The sequence below is a fragment of the Typha latifolia genome, chromosome 4 (genome assembly GCF_019914945.1).
Source record: "Typha latifolia isolate L0001 chromosome 4, TyphaL0001v2, whole genome shotgun sequence".
Classification (NCBI taxonomy): Eukaryota; Viridiplantae; Streptophyta; class Magnoliopsida; order Poales; family Typhaceae; genus Typha; species Typha latifolia.
This window is the reverse complement of record NC_133089.1, coordinates 1402477-1429312: the sequence shown is the minus strand read 5'-3', so window position 1 is coordinate 1429312 and position 26836 is coordinate 1402477. Positions and strand designations below refer to the sequence as shown.

General features: G+C 39.3%; 5 protein-coding genes and 1 long non-coding RNA gene across 6 annotated transcripts; 3 read left to right on the top strand and 3 right to left on the bottom strand.

Moving 5' to 3' along the window:
* Positions 1–1543: 1543 nt before the first annotated feature.
* Positions 1544–2764, bottom strand: LOC140785705 (protein MIZU-KUSSEI 1-like). The gene has a single exon (XM_073133669.1). The coding sequence runs from the start codon at positions 2484–2486 to the stop codon at positions 1782–1784; it is 705 nt and encodes a 234-aa protein (XP_072989770.1). The 5' UTR covers positions 2487–2764; the 3' UTR covers positions 1544–1781.
* Positions 2765–5189: 2425 nt separating this feature from the next.
* On the top strand, positions 5190–5805 carry LOC140787439 (uncharacterized). Its single transcript, XR_012108851.1, has 2 exons — positions 5190–5435; positions 5558–5805. It is a non-coding gene; the product is annotated as an uncharacterized lncRNA (long non-coding RNA).
* A 724-nt stretch (positions 5806–6529) lies between these two features.
* On the top strand, positions 6530–8155 carry LOC140787215 (uncharacterized). Its single transcript, XM_073136018.1, has 5 exons — positions 6530–6700; positions 6795–6906; positions 7047–7175; positions 7575–7668; positions 7755–8155. The coding sequence occupies exons 1-5, from the start codon at positions 6579–6581 to the stop codon at positions 7781–7783; spliced, it is 486 nt and encodes a 161-aa protein (XP_072992119.1). The 5' UTR covers positions 6530–6578; the 3' UTR covers positions 7784–8155.
* Positions 8156–8476: 321 nt separating this feature from the next.
* On the bottom strand, positions 8477–12317 carry LOC140787214 (peptidyl-prolyl cis-trans isomerase CYP38, chloroplastic). Its single transcript, XM_073136017.1, has 7 exons — positions 11978–12317; positions 10844–11134; positions 10101–10300; positions 9511–9746; positions 9132–9274; positions 8979–9050; positions 8477–8887 (listed from the first exon to the last, which is right to left on the bottom strand). Exons 1-7 carry the CDS (start codon positions 12134–12136, stop codon positions 8660–8662), a joined length of 1329 nt encoding a protein of 442 aa, XP_072992118.1. The 5' UTR covers positions 12137–12317; the 3' UTR covers positions 8477–8659.
* Positions 12318–12547: 230 nt separating this feature from the next.
* On the bottom strand, positions 12548–17677 carry LOC140786508 (serine/threonine-protein kinase 52-like). Its single transcript, XM_073134990.1, has 6 exons — positions 17210–17677; positions 15024–15145; positions 14269–14465; positions 13904–14078; positions 13205–13339; positions 12548–13106 (listed from the first exon to the last, which is right to left on the bottom strand). The coding sequence occupies exons 1-6, from the start codon at positions 17454–17456 to the stop codon at positions 12897–12899; spliced, it is 1086 nt and encodes a 361-aa protein (XP_072991091.1). The 5' UTR covers positions 17457–17677; the 3' UTR covers positions 12548–12896.
* A 3788-nt stretch (positions 17678–21465) lies between these two features.
* On the top strand, positions 21466–23677 carry LOC140785586 (BURP domain-containing protein 12-like). The gene has a single exon (XM_073133492.1). The coding sequence runs from the start codon at positions 21601–21603 to the stop codon at positions 23518–23520; it is 1920 nt and encodes a 639-aa protein (XP_072989593.1). The 5' UTR covers positions 21466–21600; the 3' UTR covers positions 23521–23677.
* The last annotated feature ends 3159 nt before the right edge of the window (positions 23678–26836 follow it).

Below are 26836 nucleotides of genomic sequence, written 5' to 3'. Positions count from 1 at the left end.
TCCGGTCTGCTATAGTCTAATAATTTAGTCCTATAAATTTTTTAATTTTCTTAAGACGAAGTCGATACTTATTATATTTTTTCACTATATAATTATATATATATAATTTAGCCTAATTATTCAATCTATATATTAAGGAAAATATATACTTACTCGTGAATTACGTTAATATATTTTATAACCAAACATTTACTTATACATATTTCAGTCAAATTATGTATAAGAATAACTATAATTTTTATATAAATTGTTTGATGTAATCATAATAATTTACTGCAAAACAACTAAATATAAGTAAAATTATTAATGTAGCTAATTTATATTTAAAATATACGTATAAAATTTGTATTTAAAAGATGCTATGCACTGCACGAACAAGGGCTTTATTAATCTAAAAAAGTACGTGATGATCATAATGATTTATGGGATAATAAAAAAGATTAAAGAGAGAGAGAGAGAGAGAGAGCAAAAAATTGCAATGGTTCCGAGGGCCCCTAAAACGAGGATCCAATCCAATCCACCCTCAGAGATCTCCATCACTCTTTCTCTCTTGCTTTACTTGCATTGGGATGGCAAATTTGACCAGCATTTAGAATTCGAAATGGATCAAATTCCAACTCATGTTTCCTTTTGCACTTTTCCTCTCTCTTCGCTCACGTTACGCCTTGGGCCTGCTACATTTTATATTCATAAGGTTTGTCCCCACTGAGATTAATGGGTATTGCACCAATTAGGTGGAATTTTCTTCAATTTGATGCAACCACCAATGGACAATTGTGCACTAAAATCTCTTTTGCCAAGAATCCCATGTTTCATTGAACTCAAAACTAGTTGCTACATATACACGTATCAAAGTGTACAGGAGTCCAAATTCTTTTTTCTTTTTTATTTTTTGAAAAAATAAAACGATTTATTGCAGTTAGAAATGTCAAATTATTAGATTATATTTTGACCCACTTAACTAACAATCTAATAAAATCTCTCGCTCTTGGGACACTACAGACGATTATTTTTCTTCCTTACAATGAAGGGCGGCAGGCAGGAAATTCCTGCAGCTGAGGTTGCAGTCGATCGGCTCGCTTTCTCTAAGTATGCAGCCTTAATAACTGTAAAAAGTGATCATGGATGACAGGCTTTGCTTTTTTGACCATTCCGGGGTTCTTAAAATTTAGATTACACGAGAGCATTAGCCTCAGTTGGCAGCCTACTACTACATAATGGCGCATGCGTTACTTAGAATACTAACACTAATCCACTTTGATTAAATTAAATAAGAAGATTGTAAATTAAATAATCAAACATCTCCTCGTTTTTGCGAATATCAATCAAATGCACCAAAGCCCATCTTTTCGATGTCTTGTCCGATTCAAAATTAAGTATTAATTTTACACGCCACTCCAGAGTTGCACACTCACATATATCATATTAAAATACAAATAAAATACTTTTTCGCATCTCCCGGTTTGACTCTATTTGGCCACATTTAGATAATAAAATTACGTTTCACACCCTATAATCTCTGATGTAATTGTCACTAGTAATATACCAATAAGACGAACATCCATTTAAATCAGAAGGGAAATTATAAATAACACCCGCACGTACATACATAATAAGATAAAACCAGCTTAAAGTATATATACCCCCAACTTATCCATTCCACACCAAAAAAAAAAAAAACTCCCCAATAAAGTACCCCAACACAGTGTCATTTCATCGAACACCTGGCCACCACCTTATTACGTTTCTAGCTTAATTTCTCTACCACCAGAAGACGTGGATCAAACTCTGAGCAAGTAGATGCTGAGCTCCGGCCCGCCGTTGCTATCCGGGTTCATCATGTAGAAGGCTTCTGAGTCCTTGGTGCCCACCACCCGTTCGAACTTTGCTCTCATATACATCATCTCGCCTTCGCCGCCGCCACAGTCGCTTGGGATCACCCCGGCTCCCATGGAGACCGGCTCCACCGCTTTGAGGACACCCCAGTCCACGGTCGAGCACTCGCGCCGCACGGCGAAGCCGCACTTGATCCCGTTGCAGTACGCGCGCCAGAGCGGCTCTTCTAGGAGGGTCTTTGAGGAGGGCGACGGCTTCTTCTCGCACACGAGAGCGATGCGGACTAAACCGGAGGCCATTTCCCTTACTAAGGTGCTGGTCGGAGTCGCAAGCTCGAGGAGGAGAACCGGGGCCGCGCGAGGGTCGACCTGGAAGGCGAAGTGCACGTGGCCGCGTCGGTGGCCGAAGAGGGTGCCGGTCACGCGCGGACCCAGTCCCGAAGAGCGCCGGCGGCCGGCGATCGCGGACGTCAAAGCCGACCGGAGGCGGGAGATAGTTCCCCTCTTCCTGGAGGGGGCGGAGGCGGAGTAGTCTTTGCAAACGCTGGGTAGGACTTCTTCCTCGTCGTCGTGGCCCATGATGCGGTGGAAGTGGCGCTTGGAGAAGGAGAATGAGGAATCATAAGGGGATTTAGCCATGATGGTCCTCATCGATCTTTTTTGAGGTAAAGGAGGTGGTGGGGAGAGGGGAGGAGAGTAAAAGGGAGAGCGGGGCGCCAAATGTTTGAAGAAAAGACAATGAGAAGGCTCAGAAGGGAGAGAGGATTAGAGATTTGATTCTCGTGTGTCTTTTATTTCCTTTTTCCTGGGCATGGGCCTCATATATTCCATGCTTCTAGTCCTTTTCGTCAGTGGGTGTCTCAGTTGTTTTCAAGGGAGGAGGATGGTGAGCGGACACACCAAAACGTTTTGAAGATTAAAATAATAAGGTCCCCTTTTTCCACATGACTACCTACATTTTAATTATATTGCACAACCCTCCTCCTTCTCATAACTAGAGATTTTTATTTATTTAAATAAATCAAATATTAAGGCCAATATATTTAAACAAAAAAATAAATAACTTTATCTTTTTGTGTTACTGAACTATACTGAACTCTCTTTTTAACACAAGTAGGATTACTTAAATCATTCTGTCGTCTGTGTTAACGGTATTTCTATTTGCAAGTTTAGTTAAAACTTACATGTATAGTAATATAAAAATAAGATTTAGAAGGTAAAAATATTTTTATAATCTCCTTAATAATAACAAAAAATATACACGGAAAAAGAAGAAGACGAGTTTGTTTTATGATTAACTTAAAATGGAGGTAGTGATATGCAAAATAAAAAGAACGAAAGAGAAAGCTCGGGGAACAAACGGTAAAAAGAAAAGTGCCGATCGAAAGAGAGAGATGAGAATTTTGGGTCCAATCCAGCCATTGGGATGTGGGAAGAAGATGTGTGGGGTCCAGAAAGGGAGAGAAAAGAAAGCAAAATGGGCAGCTTTGACCGGGTAGGGGCGGGGGAGGTGTGAAATGAAATTAATAAAATTGATAGGGTTTTGCATGCATGGGAACCAATTCTAAGGGGAGGTGCAGGTGAGGACGCGACCACCGTACTGAACACCTAGTCCAGGAGACAAGCAGCAGCACAGCTATTGTTGATCTGATAGGAGAGCTCTCTCTCTCTCTTTCTCTCTCTCTCTCAGTCCTTTGGATGGTCTCTATGGTCCAAAACATGGCCTCTGTCTATGCCACTGCTGCACTATCAATTCCTCACTCTTCTGGGCGTTTCTACGTTGGGTTTTCTTTCTTTATTCTGGTCAAAGTTCATTTATTGAGTCTGCAACAATGCATACATACATACATACATATATATATATATATATATGATTGTTTGTGTTTATCAAAGTTGGAGTCGGCCAAAGTTACTAGTTCATCCATCAGATCACTGGGTTAGACTATTAATTTTTCTAGAATTATTTTAAATATATGTATATCTATAGTTCTTAAATATGTCTGAAAACTAATATAATATCTATAAAAGCAATACAACTAATTTAGCTTTTTTTATTATTTAATCTTTAGGATTAAATACATCAAATCATATGACAGTTGAATATTAATAACAACTAGGTACTTGTAAAAATAAAAATAAATGCAACCTAGTCGTCCATTTGCAGAATCGGATCATATCCAATTCGGTTGAATTCTTAGAACTATGCTATTGCTATTATTTTTGCTCTTCCAAATGCATAGATGTTATCCAATACAATACTATCAGGCGATGCAGGTGACCGAAGTTATATTCTCCATTATGATGGCGACCTAGAAGAGATCAAAACAATGGGCTAGTACTGTAACAGGTGGGAGGCAAAGCTGCTGCCTTCTGCCACTTGTGCAGCAGACTTTGTCTCTTGTCGATCCTCCAGAAAATGTTTGCAGATAGAATATATACATCATGTAACGTAAAGGTGACGGATTACATCAGCTAGAAGAAGAAGAAGAAGAAGAAGAAGAAGGAACAAGGAAGTAGAAGGAATATATAATTATTATATATGGCTTTAACAACTCATGTATAATTAATGGACAAATACAAGCATTGATTGCCTACTATACAACGACATTAGTCATTGGAAGTTGGTCAACCCTTGTCTATAAGTATAACTAGTCAAGTGAAAGGAAAAAAAAAAGGGATGATACGTTTCAATACTTAAACGTAATGATAAATTTTTTTAAGGGCAGTGGTTTAGAGTACCAAAGCAGTGGACAGGGCAGTTGCATTGCAGAAGAGTCAGATGTGACACAAGCATGATAAAAAAGAAAGAAAGGTAAATTAACCTACAAGTGCATCAGAGTGGCAGAACGATATGATTATTGGATCAATAATGTCATCATATATGCTTCCAAACATAGGCGACATAATAATGGATGGTGCTAATTATAATTTGGCATTGGTGATTAAAAAGACAATATACCCCTACAACTATGTCATCATTTTAGTAGCATTTTACTCGTAAATTTGATAGTCTGAGGTTAATTACTGCATCTTTTACACACAAATTAATTCATAGTTTGGGCTTCAACACCAGCTTGTAAGTCAAGTTGATGCAAAGAATATATACCAATAACCTGACACAGTACTTTGAATTGGTATGGAAGCCAATCATAGAGAGCCAAGTACCCCAAACCTTGCATGCAACAACGGCCCATTATTTGATTTCATGGAATTATGCTCCTGGCTAGTGGCATCCATGCATCTAATTCCATGTAAAAGAAAAAGCTTCAGCTGACAGTTATTCCAATCCAAAAAGCTACAATTATTCAAGCCACCTCTCTCTTATAAGATTCTGCAACTAATCCTCTGCTATATAAGTACCTCAAACCAGTAATCCAGAGCTAAAGCCAAGCCAAGTCCACACTACTTCCAAAGCTTCTCTCAGCCAGCTGCAGCCTTCCTGAGAGCTCTAATATAACAATGGCATCAATGAAGGCAGAGAGACCTCTCGGCGTTTTGGGCCAGGCCAAGGGGCCCATCAAGCCTACTGCGCCCAAAACTTTGGGCTCTAAGCAGGCCACGAAGAAGACTGAGCAGAAGCCCAAAGAGCCCAAGAAGAAGGTAGTCTGAATTCTTCATTACTTCCTACTACTTTCAAAAAGGGATTTTTTTTTATTGGTTTAATATTATTTAAATTTATTGCCATGTATTTTGAACTCTATATATCATTTTGAACGTTTCAGGGTAAGAGTGCAAAACCAGCAGCAGCAAAGAATTAGAGAGGAGGTCACGTGACGTGGCAGTTGGGCATCTCACATAAACTTGGCTTGCATAAGGAGTTTATATTTTATATTTCTGCCGGCCGTTATGGCGATTGTATCCTAAACTCTCTATAGTTGGATGTTCCGGTGTGCCCAATAAAGTATGGACTTTTAACGCACTGTAGAACTATATTGTTATATCCTTGATAATATATACTTCTCGTTGAATATATTTTATCTCCTTGTATTTATGTTCAGAATTAATTTACTCTTATATTTAGAAAATTTCAAATTAGTCCCTATACTAATTACTATAGTGAAAACATAAAATACTAAAATATTCCTAACTAACGTCACTTTGCTCTTGTCGGAAAACCATCCCGCCGCCGCTCTCTCTTCTCCCTCTCTATCGTACTTCTCTTCTTCTAGTGTGGACAAAGGAGAAAGATGGTGAGTAAGATGACAGTTGAGAGAGAGAGAGGTTAGAAATAAGAGAGGTTTATTTTTTTTTCATTTATTGTCGTTTTTAGGGCTAGGGAAGAAAATGATGACATTTTGGTTCATAAAATATAAGAAATTGAGCAAAGACTAATTTTAAAAATTATTTAGCTAGGTTCACTTAAGTCGGATGGAAAATTTAATAATCTTATTTTAATTATAAATATAATTATAGCAACTGGTTTAAAATTTTTTTTTATTGAACCCTATAAACTTGTAATTTATTAGAGGTTTTGAGTTACTTTGTCCACTATTGCATGTTTGTTTTAGTGAAAGAAAGCTCATAAGCATTAACAAGGAGATGCACAAATTCAAAGGACCTACGGTTATCCGGTTAGTTTACAAAAAGGTACTAATTTTTTTTTCATATATGACTATCGGATCTGACTGAATCCGTACCCGATAAGCAGCGGACTATCGGATCCGGAAGGTAAGTAGCGTCCTGGTATTTAATCGGATTCGGAGTCGTTGCTGTTTCGACTGGAAACGCGAAGGAGAGAAAGAGATGGAAGCCGTAGCGTTGAGCTGTAGCTATTTGCATCCGCGAAACTTCTTCAAGAACTCGCCATCTCGTTCTCCTCCTCCATTCCTCATCTCTGCCTCCAAATCTAAGGCGTCGATACCCACGTCAGCTGCATTCCGTTCTTGTTTTAATGGTCTGATTCGATTGGGTTTTGGAATTTGATGTGTTTTTTTCTTCTTTTTCTCCAATCTCTCGAAGTCTGCGGATATCTAATCACCGAAGAGCGCTCAGGAATGTGAACTTAGTGTGTTGGAATACGACGAGTTCCGCAGAAAATTACGGCTCGGATGATGCCAATTCTTTGCCCAAGGTTGTTTCTTTGCTTACCTACCAACTGTTTGATGTTTTGCGTGTTCGGTTATATCTTAGAAATGGACACGAAAAAAGTTCACACCTTTTCTTCTCGATTCCTTGTATTTCTCGATGATGTTTAGCTTTTGTGACGTATAGGAGGTAACTTTTGATATAAAGCTTCCTAGAAGAAACTTGATGGTGCAATTCACATGTGATGCCTGCGGTGAGAGAACTAAGCGTGTCATCAATCGAGTAGCTTATGAACGGGGAACTGTCTTTCTACAGGTAAATTTTCCACACCCTTATGCGTTTCAAATATAGTTCTAAGGGGCTAACCAAAAAAAAAAATGTTTGAATTCTGATGAATGAGGAACTAGATCTGTACTTATGTTAGCAAACATGAAATTTATTTTTAGATGAGTTTGTTGATCATTTAAATGCACTGATATGAATTTGAACATTTTCTAGGAAATGTTGTGTTACATTTTCTCGTGCAGATAGTAATTCCATCATCTCTGGATGACGATTATGTGTATCATAGGAAAAAAACTATCTATTAGTTAATACTTAATAGCATGCGAACTGCATACGTTGGATAGTATTGTTCACTAGCTTATGAATCCACTTCGCGCTCTTGTGCAACTCTGCTGATGATACATGCTATTAACAGCACCATCTAACCAGTGTGCAGGTTGTCTTGTGTATCACAAATTTGTCGACAACCTTGGTCTAGTGGTCGAGTATGATCTTCGTGAGGAAGATGGCGAAGTTTCTGATGGTACAAGTTAATGTAGCTATTTCAACACGATAGTCATTTTAACACAGCAAGCTTACTCCGGAAAAACTTGAATTGCTTTCTTACAGAGCCTGGAGTTTCAAATATCGAAAGATAGAAGCAAATTGTTGTTGAAGATGCCTCTCCGGACAACTATTGGAAGCTTTGTGGGATAAGACTCAGCTTAGGAAAGCTTCGAGTTATGGAAAGTAACCATGGCATCATCAGCTTCAATACCAAAGTCTGTAATGTCTCACTTTGTTCTTCTTATGTACAGCATCTTGTTTAACTACTTACTATGTGTCTGATGTTATCAATTCAACGCTGTAATGCTTTTGCCCCAAACTTTCTCATCGATTTGGTTTTTCTGGAGATCTTGTTATTTTATGGATTCTCTCAGACCAAAAAAGAGGGAGAGAAGGGGAAAGGTAATGTTTGACAATCGTTTCAAAATATTCCAATTATCTTAATGTTAAAGATTTGATCTCAATATTCCAATTGAAAGGACATCTCGATATTTAGGACTAAGGTGCTCTCGCATAGCTGTATATTTTAGCATCAGCATACAAGCTAGTGTGCAAGTTAATAGAAGAGTGCTCTCATAGACATTAAGAATCTCTAATATTTGAAAGAACTGTCAAAATGTTCACATATTCGAAAGGAGGAAAAAAAAAGAACCTCGCGCATCACGAGGCTATTGAGAAGCTCAAAGGTTTACACACATATCAGGACTAAGATGCTCTCGCATAGCTGTATATTTTAGCATCAGCATACAAGGTAGTGTGCAAGTTAATAGAAGAGTGCTCTCATAGACATTAAGAATCTCTAATATTTGAAAGAACTATCAAAATGTTCACATAATCGAAAGGAGAAAAAAAAAAAGAACATCGTGCATCACGAGGCTATTGAGAAGCTCAAAGGTTTACACAGATATCAGGAGAATCAGGTGAAAAAAATGGGCCATCACAAGACCAAATTACCAATGGTGTTTCACTTATCCTACAATCTTATAGCTTGGATTGACAAGATTTTCAAGGCCTGAGACAACTTGGATAGATTCGATGACATCTCCAACCTTGAGATCTGCTAGGTAGTCCTCGTTCTCAGTTACGTATCCGAACACTGCATACCGACCATCCAATATATTGGCATTGCTTGGTGTCAGTTCACTTTCTTTCAGAAGCCAAAAGATTTGGCTGGAACCAGAATTGTTATCAAATTCCTGTTTCAAGTTGCCAATGGAAGTATACAAGTAAGGATCTGATTCACAGTTTCATATATCTCCTAAGATTGACAAGCTCCAAATGACTTACCTCTCTAGCCATTGCCATCGTTCCAAATGCATTAAAAGGAAGCCTTGTTTGAGCTTTGTATAGGCCAAGTTCCTAAAACAGAATAAAATGAACATGAAAACACAATCATCATACTAGAAAACCAAAATGAGTCTATACTACAAAGCAACTTACTTCAAGTGTTGCACCATAAACTGGCGATTTGTCTCCAATAACCATGATTTCAAGAGGTATATTACGAACTTTTTCAGTACTAGGATCAATGAAACCCTCAGCAGGCCCCTCAGGATCTCCAGTTTGAACCACAAAGCCATCAGCTGGAGAAAAGCCAAGCCAACATTATAGAATTTCAGATAAAAATAGATATGCAGCTATTATGAGGTGCACAAGAAAGACAGTAATAAAGGGAAATGATATGCATGCATATATGTGTATCTGATGTTGTGCGTAATCTCTCAGGCATTCGTTGGAAGATGAGTGTGTATCACAATATCGTTAATCATGCACCAGATGTAAGTTTCAATTGAACAAGTCTAAACATGTAGTGCAGTACCTCTTTGGATTTCCATGCCATCATAGAAGTGCCTTTCCACTAAGTCTAAGAAATTTCCTGCTGTCACCGGAGCATTATACCCATCCAAAACAATACGAAAGATACAGTCCTGTACATTCGGATTGTCTTTAACTTTGACCTTCATATCCACAGTTGCCCTTCCTTTCAAAAGTGGCATATTGCTGTATTCTTCAGGCACTTCATAGGGGAAACCATCTACCATATCTTCTTCTACACTGCAGAAATGCAATGTCCCAGGAAGATCTCAGCTGCAGTCAATGACAAGGATATAAATGAGAACTGTGCTTTTGAGAAGGCTTTTCCTAAGTGATCTAGTGCCGGATACGACACACCAGGAACATCATCAGTGATCCTAATCATTTCATATCAGGAAGTGATATATAGAGAGAGTATTTCAGTCCTTTGGAGTAGACTTATCATGTGAAAATGATACCAAGCAGTATTAATCTATACAGGATAAACAAGGCATTGCAAATATAGGAGAGAAACTTTCAAGTTTTAACATAAATTATGTAGTTCAACTATTATTATCTTGTTATTACTCAAATGAGGAAAAAAACATTTGCCACCTTCCAACATATTGTAGAAGTTCCTTCTGTTTTGGTGCCACTGCATCCCTATTCCTTTCTTCTACAATTCGTTGGAGCTCTTCCAATCCGACCGACAGCTTGTCCAGCGATTCCTCTGCATCTGCTTTCTTTGACTCAGCAACACCAGCTAGAATCAAATTTTTACCTTGGCTTAGAGCACGAGATGCCTGCCTCGTGTTCTGCCAGTAATAATGACAAATCCACATGAGAACATAATTGTGACCTTCACAATCAAGTTGTCTGAAGGTGAAAAGTTAGAGAACTACGGATACATTCGACAAACTACAGGAATTTGTTCAACATGAATGAATGATTCAATACTAGTGCAAGCATCTAATATGGCATGTCTTCATCAATCCATAGTCATAGTTTTCTCAACAACATATTATAGTCACTGTCAATTTGAGAAGTGAAGAATAAAGGAAATGATAGTGCTAAACTTGGATGTTTGAAACAGAGTGGTGAGGAAAAATATCCATATAGCTAACTTAAAAAAAGTTGTGCTAAAGGCTTGTATGCCATTGTATGTTTTATTCTGTCTATTTGAGTTAGAGAGAAACATGACAGAAAATATCCTTGAATAACACTGACAACACACATTAAGTTATTACGCAAGTGCAAATCTAGAGACATGATTCAGCTAGATAAGGCTAATCATTTGCCTACGAAGTTAAAAGAAAATAGGGTAAGTCCATGGAGTGATTTATGTTGCCTCTACTTACCCTTTCAACAGAATCCAATGCCCTGACACCAGCAACCTTAAGACTCTCGGTTACATCTTCAAGCGGCTTTTGAACTTCTCGGATGGCTTTATTGTTGATAGGCAAAGCATATCTCAGCAAGGCACCAGGATCCTTAATTGGTGGACCAGAGATCAGAACTGAGACATCAGGTAATGCACGGTTGATAGGGGAAGCATGTGCAGGCCATCCTAATGTTGATACACCTGTAACTAGTCCAATTGCCAGTGCTATAGAAATTGCACATTCTTTCAGGTTAAAAGATTTCTCCTTCTGCCAAATGTAGAAAAGATGAAGGAAAGAAGCCATTAATCAGAAAGAACACAAGTCAACAGAAACCAAAGTCAAAAGAAAAAAAAGAGTGAATCTTACAGAACATACAGAATAACGTTGTGAAGGTAACTAATCAACTGGAGTTACGAAAGGTCTTTACATTCTGACCAACAATAAATAGGAGGAACAATATGCTATTAAGACATTCAGTTCTCTCAGGAATATAACTAGCAAAATCATGATTAATTACTGCTTTGTGCCTCATTTCAATATTTACCAACTAGAAATTTAAAGGATAACCTGACAACTCTATCAGCTAAGACACAAGACATTGAAATAAAGAGAATATTTATGTTTTCTTTTGCAGGTGACTACCTACATTATTGAATATCGACTTATAGTGGAAACTTTTCTTTCTACCTATTGCATACGCAAATTGTTCTACAACAGATTACCTTTGTCGTTAGCAATCAGGTTAGAAGGGATATTCTCTAAATATTACTATTTCTTAATTTGCCTAATATTTGAATAAAGGGCCAATTTGCATGTAGGTAAAGGTCGGACGTGATTCTCGCAATAAGCTAATAACGTAAGTGGTGATACGCAAAAAAAATCCCCTCGGCTTACTCGTTGAAACTATAAAGAAATTTATTAGCATTATATTGCTCAGGACTCCAGATGAAGCAACAAGAGAAAGAGTCAACTATCATAAAATAAAGCATCATCTTGCCATCACTACTACTCCGAGAAAGAACTGAACAACAATTTGCCTCGTTTCATCAAAATTCCGCCTTTTTTTTAAAGCCATAACGCTCACAATCTATCCCTATAGTGAGATCTTACCTCTTCCCCGCCGAAAGCGAGCAGACTAAACCTCGACGAAGAGCAGCGGAAGCCAATCCGGTGTCTCCGCCGGCCATCGAGGCAGCTCCTCCCGGCGGCGAGGGAGGGTTTAGTGAAGGCGGGAGAAGGGCGGCAATGGCAGGAGAGGAGAGCGGCCATGAAGGGTTAGGCTTTTGAGGAGGTGATGGGTGAAGAATTCTAGGGTTTTGGCGTCGGTGACGACGGGCGTTGGTGTTAAGGAGAGGGAGGTTGGATAAGGTGGAGGACAGTGGCAGGGAATAAAAGAGCGCACCAGCTATCCACACGGATAGGATAAGATGTCTCGACTCTCGAAAGAGAGGATAAGTAAACGGATTTCATCCCTTTTCTTATCGTTATAATTGTTATTATTATAATAATTTCTCTTAGACTGATCACTGCCGAGTGTCCTCATCCACAATATCATAAAAAGGAGAGGAGTTAATTTGCAAATAGACGAAAGCTAGAAGAAGAACATTTGCCTACCACATCATCAATCCAATAATGCCTATATATTCTCTACATGACGAATTGAAGTAATGACATCAATAATCGATAATCAAGTAATCGAGTTATTTTGATTGCAACCGATTTCATCTGTTTAAGTTCTATAGAGTTGTAACACGTTCAACCTTTCTAATATACAAGAATAATAACAGTGCAGTGAACTGAAATAGCCAAATACAATATTATCTTACACCACAGCACAGCACAACTGGAACGTCTGGTCGTCAATTCTAAACTGATAGTCAAGAATTGATATACACAAAAGATGGAAAAAAAATTTCACATCATAGAGCTCTTGGGCTTAATAAGGAGCAGCTGCGAAGAATACAACTCAGACTACCGATCAATGCTTTTGAACCGCGATCCCTAGGTGCGAATGTGCTAGCCAGATTCATCAAGGGCCTCGGTGCTTACGGAAGCACGATAGACATCCTTGGGCCTGATCAGGTGGGATCATACCTCCACCCTTTGATGTGTCAATTGCCTCCAGCAAGGCGACCACCTCATCCATCTCCGGTCGCTTGTCAGGGTTTGCATCCCAGCATCTCTTCATCACATTGATAAAAGAGCTTGGACAACAGCGTGGTATCTCTGGCCTCAAGTTCTGAGGTATTAGGAAGTTAGTGATCAAATCTTTGACTAATCAACATCATTCTTTCTAGCAGTCATGATGCAAGGCAAGTAGAAGAAGCAAAGGAATACCTGCCGAACAACTGCAGATGTAATCTCTGAGAAGCTCAGATCAGGATATGGCATATCACAGCAGTATATCTCCCATAAGCAAATTCCAAAGCTATACACATCACATTTCCTGTTGTAAGGATTGCCATTGAGGACCTGCGATTAATTTTTGATGCCGAGTTACTGGTCATAGATACCAAGTACAAATAAGACAACACAAGTAATGATAAAAACAATTTGAAGCAAACACAATCAGCACTAAAGCCAGAAGGCAAATAATGACACTAGTCAATAAACTTGCATCCTTTCTCATTACTTGCATTCCTTTGAAACTGTAGAGAGACCTCAAGAACATTCAAGAAACTTCCTGACAAAATAGAATCTGGTTATGTTAGTCTATTAATATAGGATATTTCGAATCCCAATAAATTCTGTTCGCTGGTATATTGGTAAGTCAGACATGGTCACTTTTTTGGACGTGAAAATAAAATGCTGAACATTAGTATATTGTTGAGCTGTGTGGTCTGCAAGTTTAAAGGTTCTTCAAATACTAAATAAAATAAAATCAACTCTCCCATATATAGAAAAATCCGTGCATTCTTTAAAAAGGAAGATGAATGTCTGATCAAACTTTTTCGTTGTGGTATTTGTGCTAAGCTGCCAAAAAGTTAAAAATAAATAAATAAATATGTAAGTAGGTCCTACTAAAGGATGGCATACCTCAGGTGCCATGTAACCAAGGGTTCCTGTCTCTCCAGTCATGTCATTGGGATTTTGAGCCTCAATTCGAGCAACACCAAAATCAGCAATTTTTACAGTCCTTGTTTTGTCAAGAAGCATATTCTCTGTCTTCACATCACGGTGCACGATCTTCTTTGAATGAAGATAACTTAATCTGTGGAAAGAAGTAAAAGCACTTTAATTTTTTATTTTTTCCAACAAGCAAGGACTTGAAAGGCTAAATCTAGAAAAGAATCCAATATTCATCAGATCACCTGTGTGCAAGACAATACCAATAAGCAATTGGAAAGAAAGAGGAGCAAGCCATGTAATGATTAACCAGATACAGATATAGTGCTACTCACCCTCTTGCAATATCAAGAGCCAGTTGGACAACAACCTTAAAGACTAGCTTTCTTCTGTGATTTTTAATAAGAAATTGTTTCAATGCACCTCCAGGAAGATATTCAACCACAACACAGCAGACGTTACTTGGCATGCTAATATGTCCATTTTCTGCTTGTATACTTAGATCTCTTGCACCAACTGTAGCTCCTACGAACTGTTAAAAGAAGTTCAAAGTTAATGTTAGGTTGCCACTAGAGGGAAGAAGTAAAGAAAAGAAAAAGGAAGACAAAATTAAATAAAATGCTTAAGAAAAAAGTGTAGGTTCCAGAATTCCATTCTGCTAGATTTACTGGTTCACTAAATACAGAAAAAGGGCCCCTTAATTCAAGTCAATAAACAATGTTCTTACTACCAGATATTTCTTCAGAGGGAAAAGAATGAAAATAGAAACTCGAGCTCGTATATATGACTTATTAAGCACAATGAACCTCTTCAACAAAACGATATATACTAATGACCTTTAAGGTACTGGCTCTTTAGTCTTTTGGTTTAAGTTTTAATAGCTATGTTGCCATTTCCTATTTCCATTCCCATTTGTTTCAGAAATATGTGAAACATTGCTTACATTAAACTTCTAAGAAACTTCCTATTTCTATTCTCATTTGTTTCAGAAATATGTGAAACATTGCTTACATTTAAATTCTAAGAAACTGAAGATTCAATACCAAATAAAGTTGTTGGAAAACAAATAAACAATGCAATGAAGGACTACCTTAGTAACATTTGGGTGATCAAGCTTATGCCAAACAGCAACCTCCTGAGAAAAAGCTGTCCTTAGTGCAGCAATTTCAGCTTCTGTTCTGTTACCCTCTTCTCCCCAGTCAAGCAACTTCACTGAAAATAGTAATAATGAACTAATAACAATTATAATAGTTCATACCATCTCATAGCAGAATTATAACCAGAGTTTTCTTCTATTTATAGTCTGATTAATACTGAGGGAAAAAATGTGGGAAGATTCTGTATCTACCATTGAATAAACTAGATTTTATGAGGAGAAATGCACTGCCCGCAAAAATAATGAGCACAAGGGAGAAAAATGAGAAAATCAAATGTACAAATAAACTGCTTCATGAGGATCAGTATACTCACATTTGGAGTTATGCATTTGCAGAAATGGGCTGAAAAACTTATATTGAATTATCAAACTATGAAAAATGTCAATCGCTTCCCGTAAAAGGTGGAGCTACATCCAGCAAGCCAAGCAATTGCATGTTGAATTGAAACTTTTATATGGTCTTACAAGGTTTATCATCTAATGTTTACAACAGTGATAATTAAATGTTAGCAGTGAGGATGGAATGCAAGTGGTAACCTTGCAATTGCAAAGTCAAAACTATTAACAGGAATGCTACCACGCCACTGTGAATCTCCCTTCTTGAAACTCCTTTCTGGAGATTTATATATCTCTTCCAAAATCAAGAACTCAGAATCCCATTAAAAGTAGTGCACCATTTCAAATGTTAAAACTAACAATGTGAATGAAACAAATTATGGAGCACGACAACACTGAGCTGCACATTCCCTATTACCGGAGCTTCGAAGCACTTGATCTACAAATTTCGGATTGCATCCATGCCAACTAACCTACCTACAGCAATGAAAGCTAGTCGGCAGCAGCTGTGTCATATGAGCTTAGCAACATGAGAGCTGCTCAAGCTCAATTTAGTTTTTACTTGTCTTGGGCTGGCTTGGAGAGTTAGAGATAATCTGAGCTTGAGCCAATCTTAGTTCACTAGAACTCCACACTTGAAATAGCTCTTGTGCATGTATCGATATATGTAGACAGTATATAGAAACATAAACTAATGATTAAATATGTATCGTATCTGATTATATCAAAGTTCTACTACTGTGAACCCAAGCCCCTTTTATGTAACTGTAATTCCTGTCTCGCTCAAACTTTGATTTGTCTTTGGGATAGATTCAGCTTTCTCAGATTCCACATCTTATTCTTCTTCCACCCTCCCCATTACTCCAACCCCCAAAAAGAAGTCCACCTTTTGCAACTTTTCTCTTCACATCTTAATTTGACCGCTTTTTATCTTCTATCCTCATGGTATCACAAGAAAAGCACCAAACCACACTTACTACCAGACAATGGTTGAATGAGATCACATGAAAGTTCCAAAAGAGACCTTACCTATTTTAAGTCACGGATTGCAGCCTACCACATGAAACCTAAAAGATAAAAGCAACTAGGGAGACTCAGAGGCCTCCACATAGACAAAGAGAGAAAAGAAAAAAAGGACCCAACCAGAATCTAACACAATCTAAAGTACAATTTGCTAAAAGAAAAAAAGAAAAGGAATATCCTCTAGAAGTACTTGAATTTTAAGTCGCATATGAAAAAATCACGACAAGTAAAGGAAATTTTTTTTTTTACAGAATCAGCTTTAGTAATTTTGAGCTTACCCATGTTTACAGGGAGCAGAATCCGGTAGCTGATTGGCTTGTGGGTTTTGGAAAAACATACGGGTAGGTGGATCTGTCAGGCTGATATGGGTTCTGCCCCTCCTGACTCTTCTGAGATCATTCGCTTTGATGTCTCCGGCAATTATATTGCCAGAAATGTTTAACTAGTTATTCATCAGCTCTTCTTTTAAATTTGAACCAAAAAAAAAAAAACTAGAAACCATCCTTAGTTACAAATTTCCTACAGAATCATCAAAAACTGGCAGTGCATTAGTTTTTCTTTTTATGCTTCTCAAAAACTGATGCACTTTAACATGCAAAATTAGAACTTGAAAATTGACAATTGAAATCCAAAAAGCCCAATTGGGTATCTAAAAATCATGGGAGGAGTGGAAGGGGTAATTCATCAAACAGATACGTGACTATTGCAATCGATCCACTTAGGTATCAAAACACACTAAAAAGATAGCTCTTTCATCTCACCTGCAACATCAAGGCCATCATAGATTCCTCTATGAACGGTGCCGAAGGTTCCCCTGGCGATGACCCCTTTGATGATCAACTTCGAAGGATCGATCTCCCACTCCTCCCTCTCTTTACTCCCGCTCTTGTCCTCCTCTTTCTTCTTCTCCATGGTCCATGCCCGGCTAAGATGCCTCTCTAGTTGCTCGTCCAGGCTCTTCAGATCTATCTGGTCTGCCCTCACAAACCCATCTCCACCTTCCTTCATCTCTCTCTCTCTCTCTCTCTCTCTCTCTCTCTCTCCTCTTTTCTCTTCTCCTCCTCCTCCTCCTCCTCCTCCTCCTTCAGTGTTTGCTTCTCTAGCTTGGATGGTACTTGGACTTGGGAGCTGCTGCTGCTACTCTTCTTCTCTCCTCACTCCGTCTTCTCCACTTCTCTCCTCTGTACCATGTGACTGTGAGCACATGGATTGCCTCGACGCAACGTGGCATTGATCAACTTGGGGTCTTACTACCTTTTTGAATGAACAGTGATGCTATTCTCACACTTCACTTTTTTGTCGTCCATATTATTGAATAACTATTTTAAACCATACTTTTTTTCCTTAATAAAATTTAGGGCTAAATATATTTTACGGTGGTGGTATGACTCTAAAACTTTATTTTTGTATCACGGTCTCAATGCAGTTTTGACTAAGTTACAATCATTTTTCTTTCTTAGAAAAGACCTACGGGCAGAGTTTTATTAAAATTGAGAATATAGTCTAAAATATACAATATTATTATTTGATACAAGTCCTACACTTGATTATACTAAAAAATAACTATTACAGATAAAATAAGATATTAAGCTTTAAATCATAAACGAAGTACATAACCCGAAGCACAATAATAGATACTTTATAAAAGTAAGATGTTGAAAATTAGCACGTGGTTCTATCGTGATCTAATAGTTGAAAACGCAGCCCTATAAATCTTCAAGAAAGCTGGAGAATAAATTCTCCAATCTACAATAGAGACATACAATAAAATAGTAGAAAAAAATATAAATCTGGTATAAAGAAGTGGCCAAGCTTGAAAATAATAATAATAGCAACATGGATCCAATAAAGAGCGACAATAAGGCTTATGACTAACAAAGACCTTAAAAAGGATGACCGAGTAAGGAAGCAAAAAAGCAAAAAAGCAAAAAAGATAAATGAAGTGGAAAACTATAAAGAAAGAATAATAAAATGAGAAAATCTTATAGGAAAGGAAAAAAAAAAACTCTTCCCCTTGCCTAGCCACTTGATTAAGAGAGAAGAGAAAGGAAAAATACTCGTAATGAGCAACAATCAAGAAAGATAGAAAAAAATCGTTACATTAATATCGTTGTCAACTATTACTTGTGACGATAGATTCCATTATGTGGGTCATATTTATTTGATATATAATTTGTGTAAAAAATTTCTACAACGTTTAAATTATCTATCGAAGTTTCACATATTTATGTCTTTTTTAATTTAAAAGCTATACTAGTTTAAATGATGATGTGAGTATGTAAAGTATCAATTTAGTTTTATTTTGTATTACTAAGTCATATAAAACTCACTTTGAATATATATTTAAGCTATTTCTTTTATCTTTATTAATGACATTTGTATTTATAATTTAAGTCAAAACCTAGATGATGCATACCCTTAAATGTATCATCCTCCCCCTGCATTTTATACACTAACATCTCTAGCCTTAAAATTTTCCATTGGCAGAAACATATTAAAACCAGAATATTTTATATGTTTCTCCCTGATAAGGGGTGCTATTCATAAGGATAGGCGTAACGATATCAATGTTCTAGACCTTGGTCCGACCGGCCATAAGATCGTGCGGAGCCTCAGAAGCAGGAAAAGTTGGTACAACTCGATCAACTGAGGTGGCTAACCAATCAGAAGGCGCCAGGTACCCTATCGCAGATATCCCTGCGGTCGGGCCGGTGCGACCCGAATTAGACAAGACCAGGTTGGTCCTTCCAAAGGCCCACAAAAAATGTCTGGGCTCGCGACTAAACATGTGCGTGTCATTAAATCTCGGGGAAAGGTTGGGTGGGATCATGTCGGCTAATTAAATTTATAGCTTAACTTAAACCATAGTTTAATTAATTTTCAAACAAATTAAATCACATTGAATTGGGTCAATATACAAATTCCAAGACATCGATATGGCATCAACCTAAAATTGAGCGAATATATGTAATGGTATCCATACTTATGAATTCCTATTTAAATCGTAGTTAATGTTTCAGCTATAAAATAACTCAAAAACATCATGCCCAACAGTCCAAGTACCGAGTTCTTGATCCCAAGTCCAATAAATATTTTGAAGATTAAAACTTATGATACGGATATATAAACGAGGTCTTTGGTGTTGTGCAGTTATTAATCAAATGTAGACAGTAGCAAAGTAATAAATGGTATATGGATGACTAACCCAAGAGGCCCAGATAACTTTTCTTCATAAATAGGCCTTATTCTATCTCTTAGCTGATGAATTAAAACCCAAAGTATTGAAGCCCAAGTTATGATTGGGCCAAGCCCATGATTAGGTGTGTGTATCCTTCTAAATCCCTTATTTTGATCCATTTAGTAGTGAAAGGACAAAAGTATCTTTATTGTTTTTTTTTGCATGCATTACTCGTAATAAAGGGCATATTAATCTTTCTCATATATTAAATTGTTCATATTTTAAAACGAAATTTAGAAAGATAGAGAAGAAGCAAACTAGAGAGTTTTAAATTTACCAAAACAAAAAAAAGAGAGATTTTTGAGGGGTACACGCAGAAGAGAAACCCTTAATATATCTATGTTTGAATTGTGAATTTAATGAGACATATACTATAAATGGGTTGATACTGGATAGGACTGGAAATTAAAAGCTACATTTATTCATATACATTGTCCCTCAAACCTCAAACAACCCATTCAAGGTCTGAGAGTCCACCAACATGCTATTTAATTTGGTGGAGAAATAATGCTACAGATTAATGCAAACGTGCATGCACACACACACACACACACAGTAGGCAAAAGAAAAGAAGGCTGGCTATTAAGCCATGGGGTCCAAATTAACGAACTTATTACGTACCAATGAGTAAAAAAACAAGCATAGTAAAGTGGTATTTATGTGATATTATTTCACGTACTAGGTACCTTTGCGTGTGGACATGGTAATGCAGCTATTGGAGGACACTTCCCTTACCAGCAGGAAATAATATCCAAAGAAATCAATTTGGTAGTCTTTGTAATCAATATATCCTGCAGGCTAAAAGAGAACTATGTTCATATATATGCATGCGTATATGTAAACATAAGATCAGGATTCTTTTATGCCCTACGCCTTATCTCTCACTCTCAAAACGTTGGCAATTGTGCCCGTTTTGTTGGTCAGATCACTAGCACAGTCCTCTAGAACTGGGAATACTCGATTTTTCTGTGGAAGCCCAGAGGCTAACTCCTGCCAAGGATTATGAACACTCTCGTATAAAGCATCAACTGCCCCAGTTGGAACTGGCATGAGTTAAAGAAGAGGTAGCTAACAAATTAAAATACTTCGATTCCCATACGCGCATTTCGTCGAGCAACTTGTAGTCGGTCCTCTTCTACTAGCTTGCTCTGTACGTTGGTTGGGTGGTTGATGGACCCAAGTAAGGTAGTTCAAGAGAGATGATTTCTTATGAAGATGTCATGCCATATAAAAGGTATTGGTATGTCTGATCGAGCTCAGAAGGGCATAGAAGAAACGTGATTCTTACTTGCTGCGTCTAGCTTCAGTTTCGTGCTCGTACTTGTATTGCAGCAGCACAAATGCTGCATGAAGGAATGGTTCGATAAGGCGAGTTTCTGGAAGTGGAAGTAGCTGCATTTTCTCTGTCGTGATGAGCCATCTATCTCCTCCTTGGCTGGAATAACCAAAGGGAGAGAAGTGAGGACGAAGCACCACAATTGAAAGATCGATGCAAGTTACTGTTCCCTTTTACAAGCAATAAATAAATAAATCAAATAAGAAACATGAGTTAAATATGATACTCAATGATAGATAGAAACATGAGTTAAAAGCTATTACTAGCAAAAATGGGTGAAATTTATTTTACCCTTCCTAGTCTAGACTAAAATTTACTTAACGATTGAACATTTTTTTTTTTTTTTTTGTATTACTATGCCTCTGCATTTTTGACTAAGTTATAAGTACTAAATGTTTGTGTCTTTTTTAATATATTTTTTTAAAGATTATTGCCGATTTGAATAAGAGTCATTTTGTATTCTAAACTTTTATTTTTCTATCACTAAATCACCCTAAATTTTCTCTAATCGTGTTTGGATCCACACACACACGTGCACACGTAATGCTAAATCCCACGCTCTATTTATTCTCCCCTTCATGAGCTGTGTAACTCGCCAAAGCAGTACTAGTCTCGCCTTCCTCTTTCTCTGCCTCCCAATGGCGAAGGCCAGCAGCCGCCACCTCGTCTCGTTGCTCTTCGTATTGATCTGCCACGCGGCGGCGTTTGGTGCCTCCACGTCGGTGAATCCTTTCACGGCCAAGGCGGCTTTGATCCGGTACTGGAACCGTAAGGTACCCAACAACTACCCCCACCCCTCCTTCCTCGTCTCCAAGCTCTCCCCTCTCTCCGCCCTCGACTCCTCCACCTTTTCCTCCCTCGCCGCCTCAGGCCACCTCTCCGACCACCTCTCAGCATTCTGCTCCGCCGCACGCCTCCTCTGCTCGTCTTCCTCGTACACCCTTTCCCTATCCTCCTCTACCCCTTCATCCTTCTCCGGATATGAGAACTCGAACTTTTCCAACTACGGCACTGGCGTCGGCGGCGGGGCCGACTCTTTTGCCAACTACTCCTCCGGCCTCAACGACCCCGTCGACACCTTCCGCCGCTACTCCCGCGACTCGATCGCCCACAACGACTCCTTCGCCTCCTACGCCGGGGACGGCAACGTCGTCACCGCAAACTTCACCAGCTACGGCGGCGCAGCCACCGGGGGCGCCGGCTCCTTCGCCTCTTACGACTCATCCTCCAACGTCCCCGATCTCCGCTTCACCAACTACGAAGCCGCCGGCAACGGCCGGGACAGGTCCTTCTCCTCCTACTCCGGCGAGGCCAACTCTGGCGAGCAATCCTTCACTGGATACGGCAAGAACGGCAACGGGGTCACCTCCACGTTCACCAGCTACGCCAACGAGTCCAACGTCATCGGCTCCGGCTTCGCCAACTACGGCGAGGGCGGTAACGGCGCCACCGACGTCTTTGCCTCCTACGGTGAGAACGGCAACGTGCCGGAGAACACCTTCCGATCGTATGGCTCCGGCGGGAACGCCGGATCCGATCGGTTCTCGAGCTACCGCGACCAATCGAACGTAGGAGACGACTCCTTCGCGTCCTACGCCAAGAACGCCAATGGCGGCGGTGCCGATTTCGACAACTATGGCAAATCCTTCAACCAAGGAAGCGAAACATTCAAGGGTTATGGCGAGGGATCGAACCCGAACCACGAGATCACCTTCAAGAGGTACTTCGGAGACAACGCCACCTTCAAATCCTACGCCAAATCCGGAGTCGACTTCAAGGAGTACCACAACTCCTCCGCTGCCGCCGCGCCGCTGAGGTCGCCGGCGGCGAATCGTTGGGCAGTGGAGCCGGGGAAGTTCTTCAGGGAAAGGGATCTGGCGACGGGGACGGCGATGCCGATGCCAGACATCCGCGATCGCTTCCCGCCGCGATCGTTCCTCCCACGGTCGATCTCCGGCCTGATCCCATTCTCCGCCGCCGCCGTCAGGGGAGTGTTCGCGATCCCCGCCGACACGGCTATGGGTCGCACGGTGGCCGCCACGGTGGCGGAGTGCGAGCGGCCGCCGAGCCGCGGCGAGACTAAGCGGTGCGCGACGTCGGCGGAGGACGTGATCGACTTCGCCGTGACGGTGCTGGGCGGTGACGTGGTGGCGCGCAGCACCGAATCCGCCGAGGGCTCGAAGGGGCCCATACTAATTGGCGAGGTGAAGGGGATAAACGGCGGTAAGGTCACCAAGTCGGTGTCGTGCCACCAGAGCTTGTTCCCTTACTTGGTCTACTACTGTCACTCGGTGCCGAAGGTGAGGGTATACGAAGCGGAGATCCTAAACGTCCATACGAAGAAGAAGATCAACCACGGCGTCGCCATCTGTCATCTAGACACGTCGGACTGGAGCGCGAATCACGGGGCATTCGTGGCGCTCGGGGGAAAGCCCGGGGAAATCGAGGTGTGCCACTGGATCTTCCAGGGGGACATGACGTGGGCGGTCGCTGATTAAATTAATTCTTCCTTCATTTCGCTTTTAATTTTTAAATAATTTTTATTTTCTTTTACTACTCTCATTTAAACTGTGCCTCCCGTTTAGGATGATGTTGGAAAAAAAAAGAGGAAAAAAAAAAGAAAAAAAAAAGAAATTTTACTTGCAGTGTTATAATTAACGTATCTAGTAAATCCTGCTTTTTTTTCATTTTTATTTTGATGAAAATGAGAATAAAAGATTGATCAAAGATATTTTAACTATGAACTATCTAATTAGTAACCGAGTTCCCTCGAGATTATAATTATCTTTAGCATTTGCTAAATTAAAAAGTACATTAAACTAGAAAAAGGAAAACAAAAAATCTTAGTAATTGTCCAAAGATGAACTTTTTTTTACATTAATCACACGTTCTTCTCCAATGATGGACTTTTTTTTTGTAAGAGAAAGCTTGTAGGAAAAAATATTTTATTAACATCTAAAAATTATAAATGCAGTCTGATACACAGATGAGAGATAAATAGAATCATGACTCTTTTAACTCAAGCCTCAAAGTTGACCTATAGTAGACAATACTATAAGTAAAATAAACATCAAGCCCGGAGGCACCGTAAAATAATAATAGAAGCACGACAGTGACATATTCATAGGAGCAAAGAGCCTCGAGTCAGATTCCAATTTCATTGCAATCCAGTAGTCGAAGACATAACCCTTCGAAGTCTCAGAAGTTGGAAAATTGAAAATCACCTACCTACAATAGGAAGAAGAAACAAACTACACAAAAAATATTGCAGCAAGGGTTAAACAAAGAAAACCAAACCAAAACTCTCATAAAATGCCCACTGAAAAGAGGTGGAGCATCAAAACACCAATGATCACAACCTCCAATTGTGCACACGAGAAACTAATGAGGATGAAGAGGAGAGGAAGAGGAGCCCAAAGTAAGCCATCCAAACCAAACCCAACTCGAGCCATACTAAGTTGACACCGATAGAGTTGGACCAAATCGATCCTGTCAAAATCAGGCCAAATCGACTCCCAAACCTCGCCTAGTCGAAGCTCTAGCCAAGGCCAAGCTAAGACAAAGCTCCGACCAAGCTGCTAGGCAGGTGAGATTAGGAGGGAGCTCGATGGCGGTCAATGGAGAGAAGCCAATGAAGACTAGCAAAAAATTCAAACCTCTAGGGAGCATATCCACCCGACAAAATGGAAACAACTCAACACTTTACTAGCGCTGATGAAATTCAGTGCCAGCAAGAAAGGCAGTGCAATAGTTGAAACTAATTCACTAGTCACATGAGTTACGGAGGTAAAGAGAGAAGAGCGGAGGAGAAATCATGCAGCAACGGAGAAGAAGAGGGAAAGGAAAATGGTGGAACGACTAGAAAGAAGGGAGTAAGAAGAAAGGGAGAAGAGGGGAAGAGAATATATAGGAGATAGAGTTGAGTGGATCTCTCTAGGAGGAAGAAAGACCTGTCAAGGCGCCGATGATTGTGAGAAGGTGTCCTCTACAAGCAGCTGAAACCCTAGTAGAGTTAGGACTATGATGAACACTTTTTTTTATCATTGAAGAGCTCGTAGACACTTGTTTTTAATTATTCAATAGCCCGAAGGCTAGATATATATGACCTAGGCAAAGGGCCAACTCTCCCTAGATATAGATGCACTTAGGTGCTAATAAGTTTTACCTAATATACTGAACTGCATAGTCTAGGCTTTAAGCTATATGCATCATTGAACTATTACTCCGAATTAAATACTGTCGAAACATCGCTCTAAATCACTATACCACCAAATAATTTTCTCTACAATAAAGTTTTAGCCGTATGCGTCGTTGAGCTATTAAACCAAATTAAATGCCACCGAGACATCACTCCAAGCCACCAAACCACCAAATAATTTTTTTCACAATAATTATTTGGGATTAGAGTCGACCCTACGATCTCATTGGTCTTAGGGGAGGTACCTACTTATTTTACAAGAGTTGATTGGTGCCGTGAAGGAATTTTTTTTTCTTGAAATTAAATTCAAGTCCCTAACTAGATTTGAGTTAGATAAATAGTCAACTTTCTCTAAATACAAAAACATCTGGACCTCACTAACGCTCCAAGCTGTGTGTGCCACCGAGTTATTGCTTGGAATTAAATGCCGTCGAAACATCACTCTAATCGTCGCACTGACGAGCTGCTCCTCTAGGCTACAGCATCACCGAGCCATTAATCATCATGAGCCAAGCTATTAAGCTAAGCCACTAAATCATCAAATAATTTTTTCTATAATAATTATACGAGAGTTGAGTCTACTCTAGGACTTTCTTCATCCAGAGGATGTTTCTACCAACTTTACAATAGTCGGATGGTTTGCCTTACAAATACCCCCATACAGTGATACAACCTTGTAAGGGCACATATTCCCAATAATGTAGCTTGTATGAACTTCCAACATTCTTGACACGTGGCATAATACAAATTGGCAGAACCTGGGCTGCAGGATCCTCTGTGTGTTAAAAGCTCTTTATCCACTTATGACAAGTCGATCGTTTAATGACATGGGCTCTGATAATCCCGAACGCGAGAGAGATATCTCCATGAAATGATCTCCTTAGTCCTCCAAACATTTGATAGTGATAAATAAATACTAGTGGACTCTCTTTTGCATCGTTGTCAATCATCACTTCCACGAGACCAATTCAGCAAAATAACTCACACTTCATCTTGTCAGCTGCCATATCTAATGAATGGTTCCACAAGTGGACTTAGGGTTGGTAAGCTTTAACTCTAGTTAATTAATGAAGATCATCCATAGTAAGGTTAATAATATTTCTTGATCATTTTGTGTGTGGTTCTGAATCTTGTGATAACTCCACAAGGATATTACCATTGGTTTGAAGCATTGCATGCATGCATGCATGCTATGGAATGATGCCATACTGGACTTGAAAGAAAAAGAAATCTCTCTCACTTTTAGATTTAGACATGCTTGGTAGTAGCATCTTAATGAGTAGTTTTAGGTAATATTTGGTGACAGCCAGAGAAAGCGTAGCAATACATGTCTCTCCTTCCTCTTCTCTTTTAGCATTACTTTTTCCACTCGTGCTTTGACCTAATCCTTTCTTTTTTCTTCTCTCTCTCTCTCACTCTCCTCTCTTTTCCCTTTTCTTTCGACCTTTGCTGTCGTTTCTTTGATCTTGTGGATTCTGGCGAATAAAGTTTAGTTTGGTCCACACAGAAGCAGAATTCAATCGTACGTACTGGGCTGCTCACTCTTTCTTGAACTAATAAAGCTTCAACAGAAGATTATACTATGTTATCATGCAGAAGTCTGAAGGCAGAGGTAA

Bases quoted from the DNA above. Each gene is read 5' to 3' on its own strand.
- LOC140785705 (XM_073133669.1), bottom strand. From the start codon at position 2,486: ATGAGGACCATCATGGCTAAATCCCCTTATGATTCCTCATTCTCCTTC.
- LOC140787215 (XM_073136018.1), top strand. From the start codon at position 6,579: ATGGAAGCCGTAGCGTTGAGCTGTAGCTATTTGCATCCGCGAAACTTC. The intron at 6,701-6,794 runs GTCAGCTGCATT...AATCTCTCGAAG, and splicing joins TCTAAGGCGTCGATACCCAC to TCTGCGGATATCTAATCACC. The intron at 7,669-7,754 runs GTACAAGTTAAT...GCTTTCTTACAG, and splicing joins AGATGGCGAAGTTTCTGATG to AGCCTGGAGTTTCAAATATC.
- LOC140787214 (XM_073136017.1), bottom strand. From the start codon at position 12,136: ATGGCCGCTCTCCTCTCCTGCCATTGCCGCCCTTCTCCCGCCTTCACT. The intron at 11,135-11,977 runs GTAAGATCTCAC...TACATTTGGCAG, and splicing joins TCGCTTTCGGCGGGGAAGAG to AAGGAGAAATCTTTTAACCT. The intron at 8,888-8,978 runs GTAAGTCATTTG...AACTTGAAACAG, and splicing joins CGATGGCAATGGCTAGAGAG to GAATTTGATAACAATTCTGG.
- LOC140786508 (XM_073134990.1), bottom strand. From the start codon at position 17,456: ATGAAGGAAGGTGGAGATGGGTTTGTGAGGGCAGACCAGATAGATCTG. The intron at 15,146-17,209 runs GTGAGATGAAAG...TACTATTTTCAG, and splicing joins TGATGGCCTTGATGTTGCAG to TGAAGTTGCTTGACTGGGGA. The intron at 14,466-15,023 runs GTAGTCCTTCAT...TTCTTTTAACAG, and splicing joins ATCACCCAAATGTTACTAAG to TTCGTAGGAGCTACAGTTGG.
- LOC140785586 (XM_073133492.1), top strand. From the start codon at position 21,601: ATGAGCTGTGTAACTCGCCAAAGCAGTACTAGTCTCGCCTTCCTCTTT.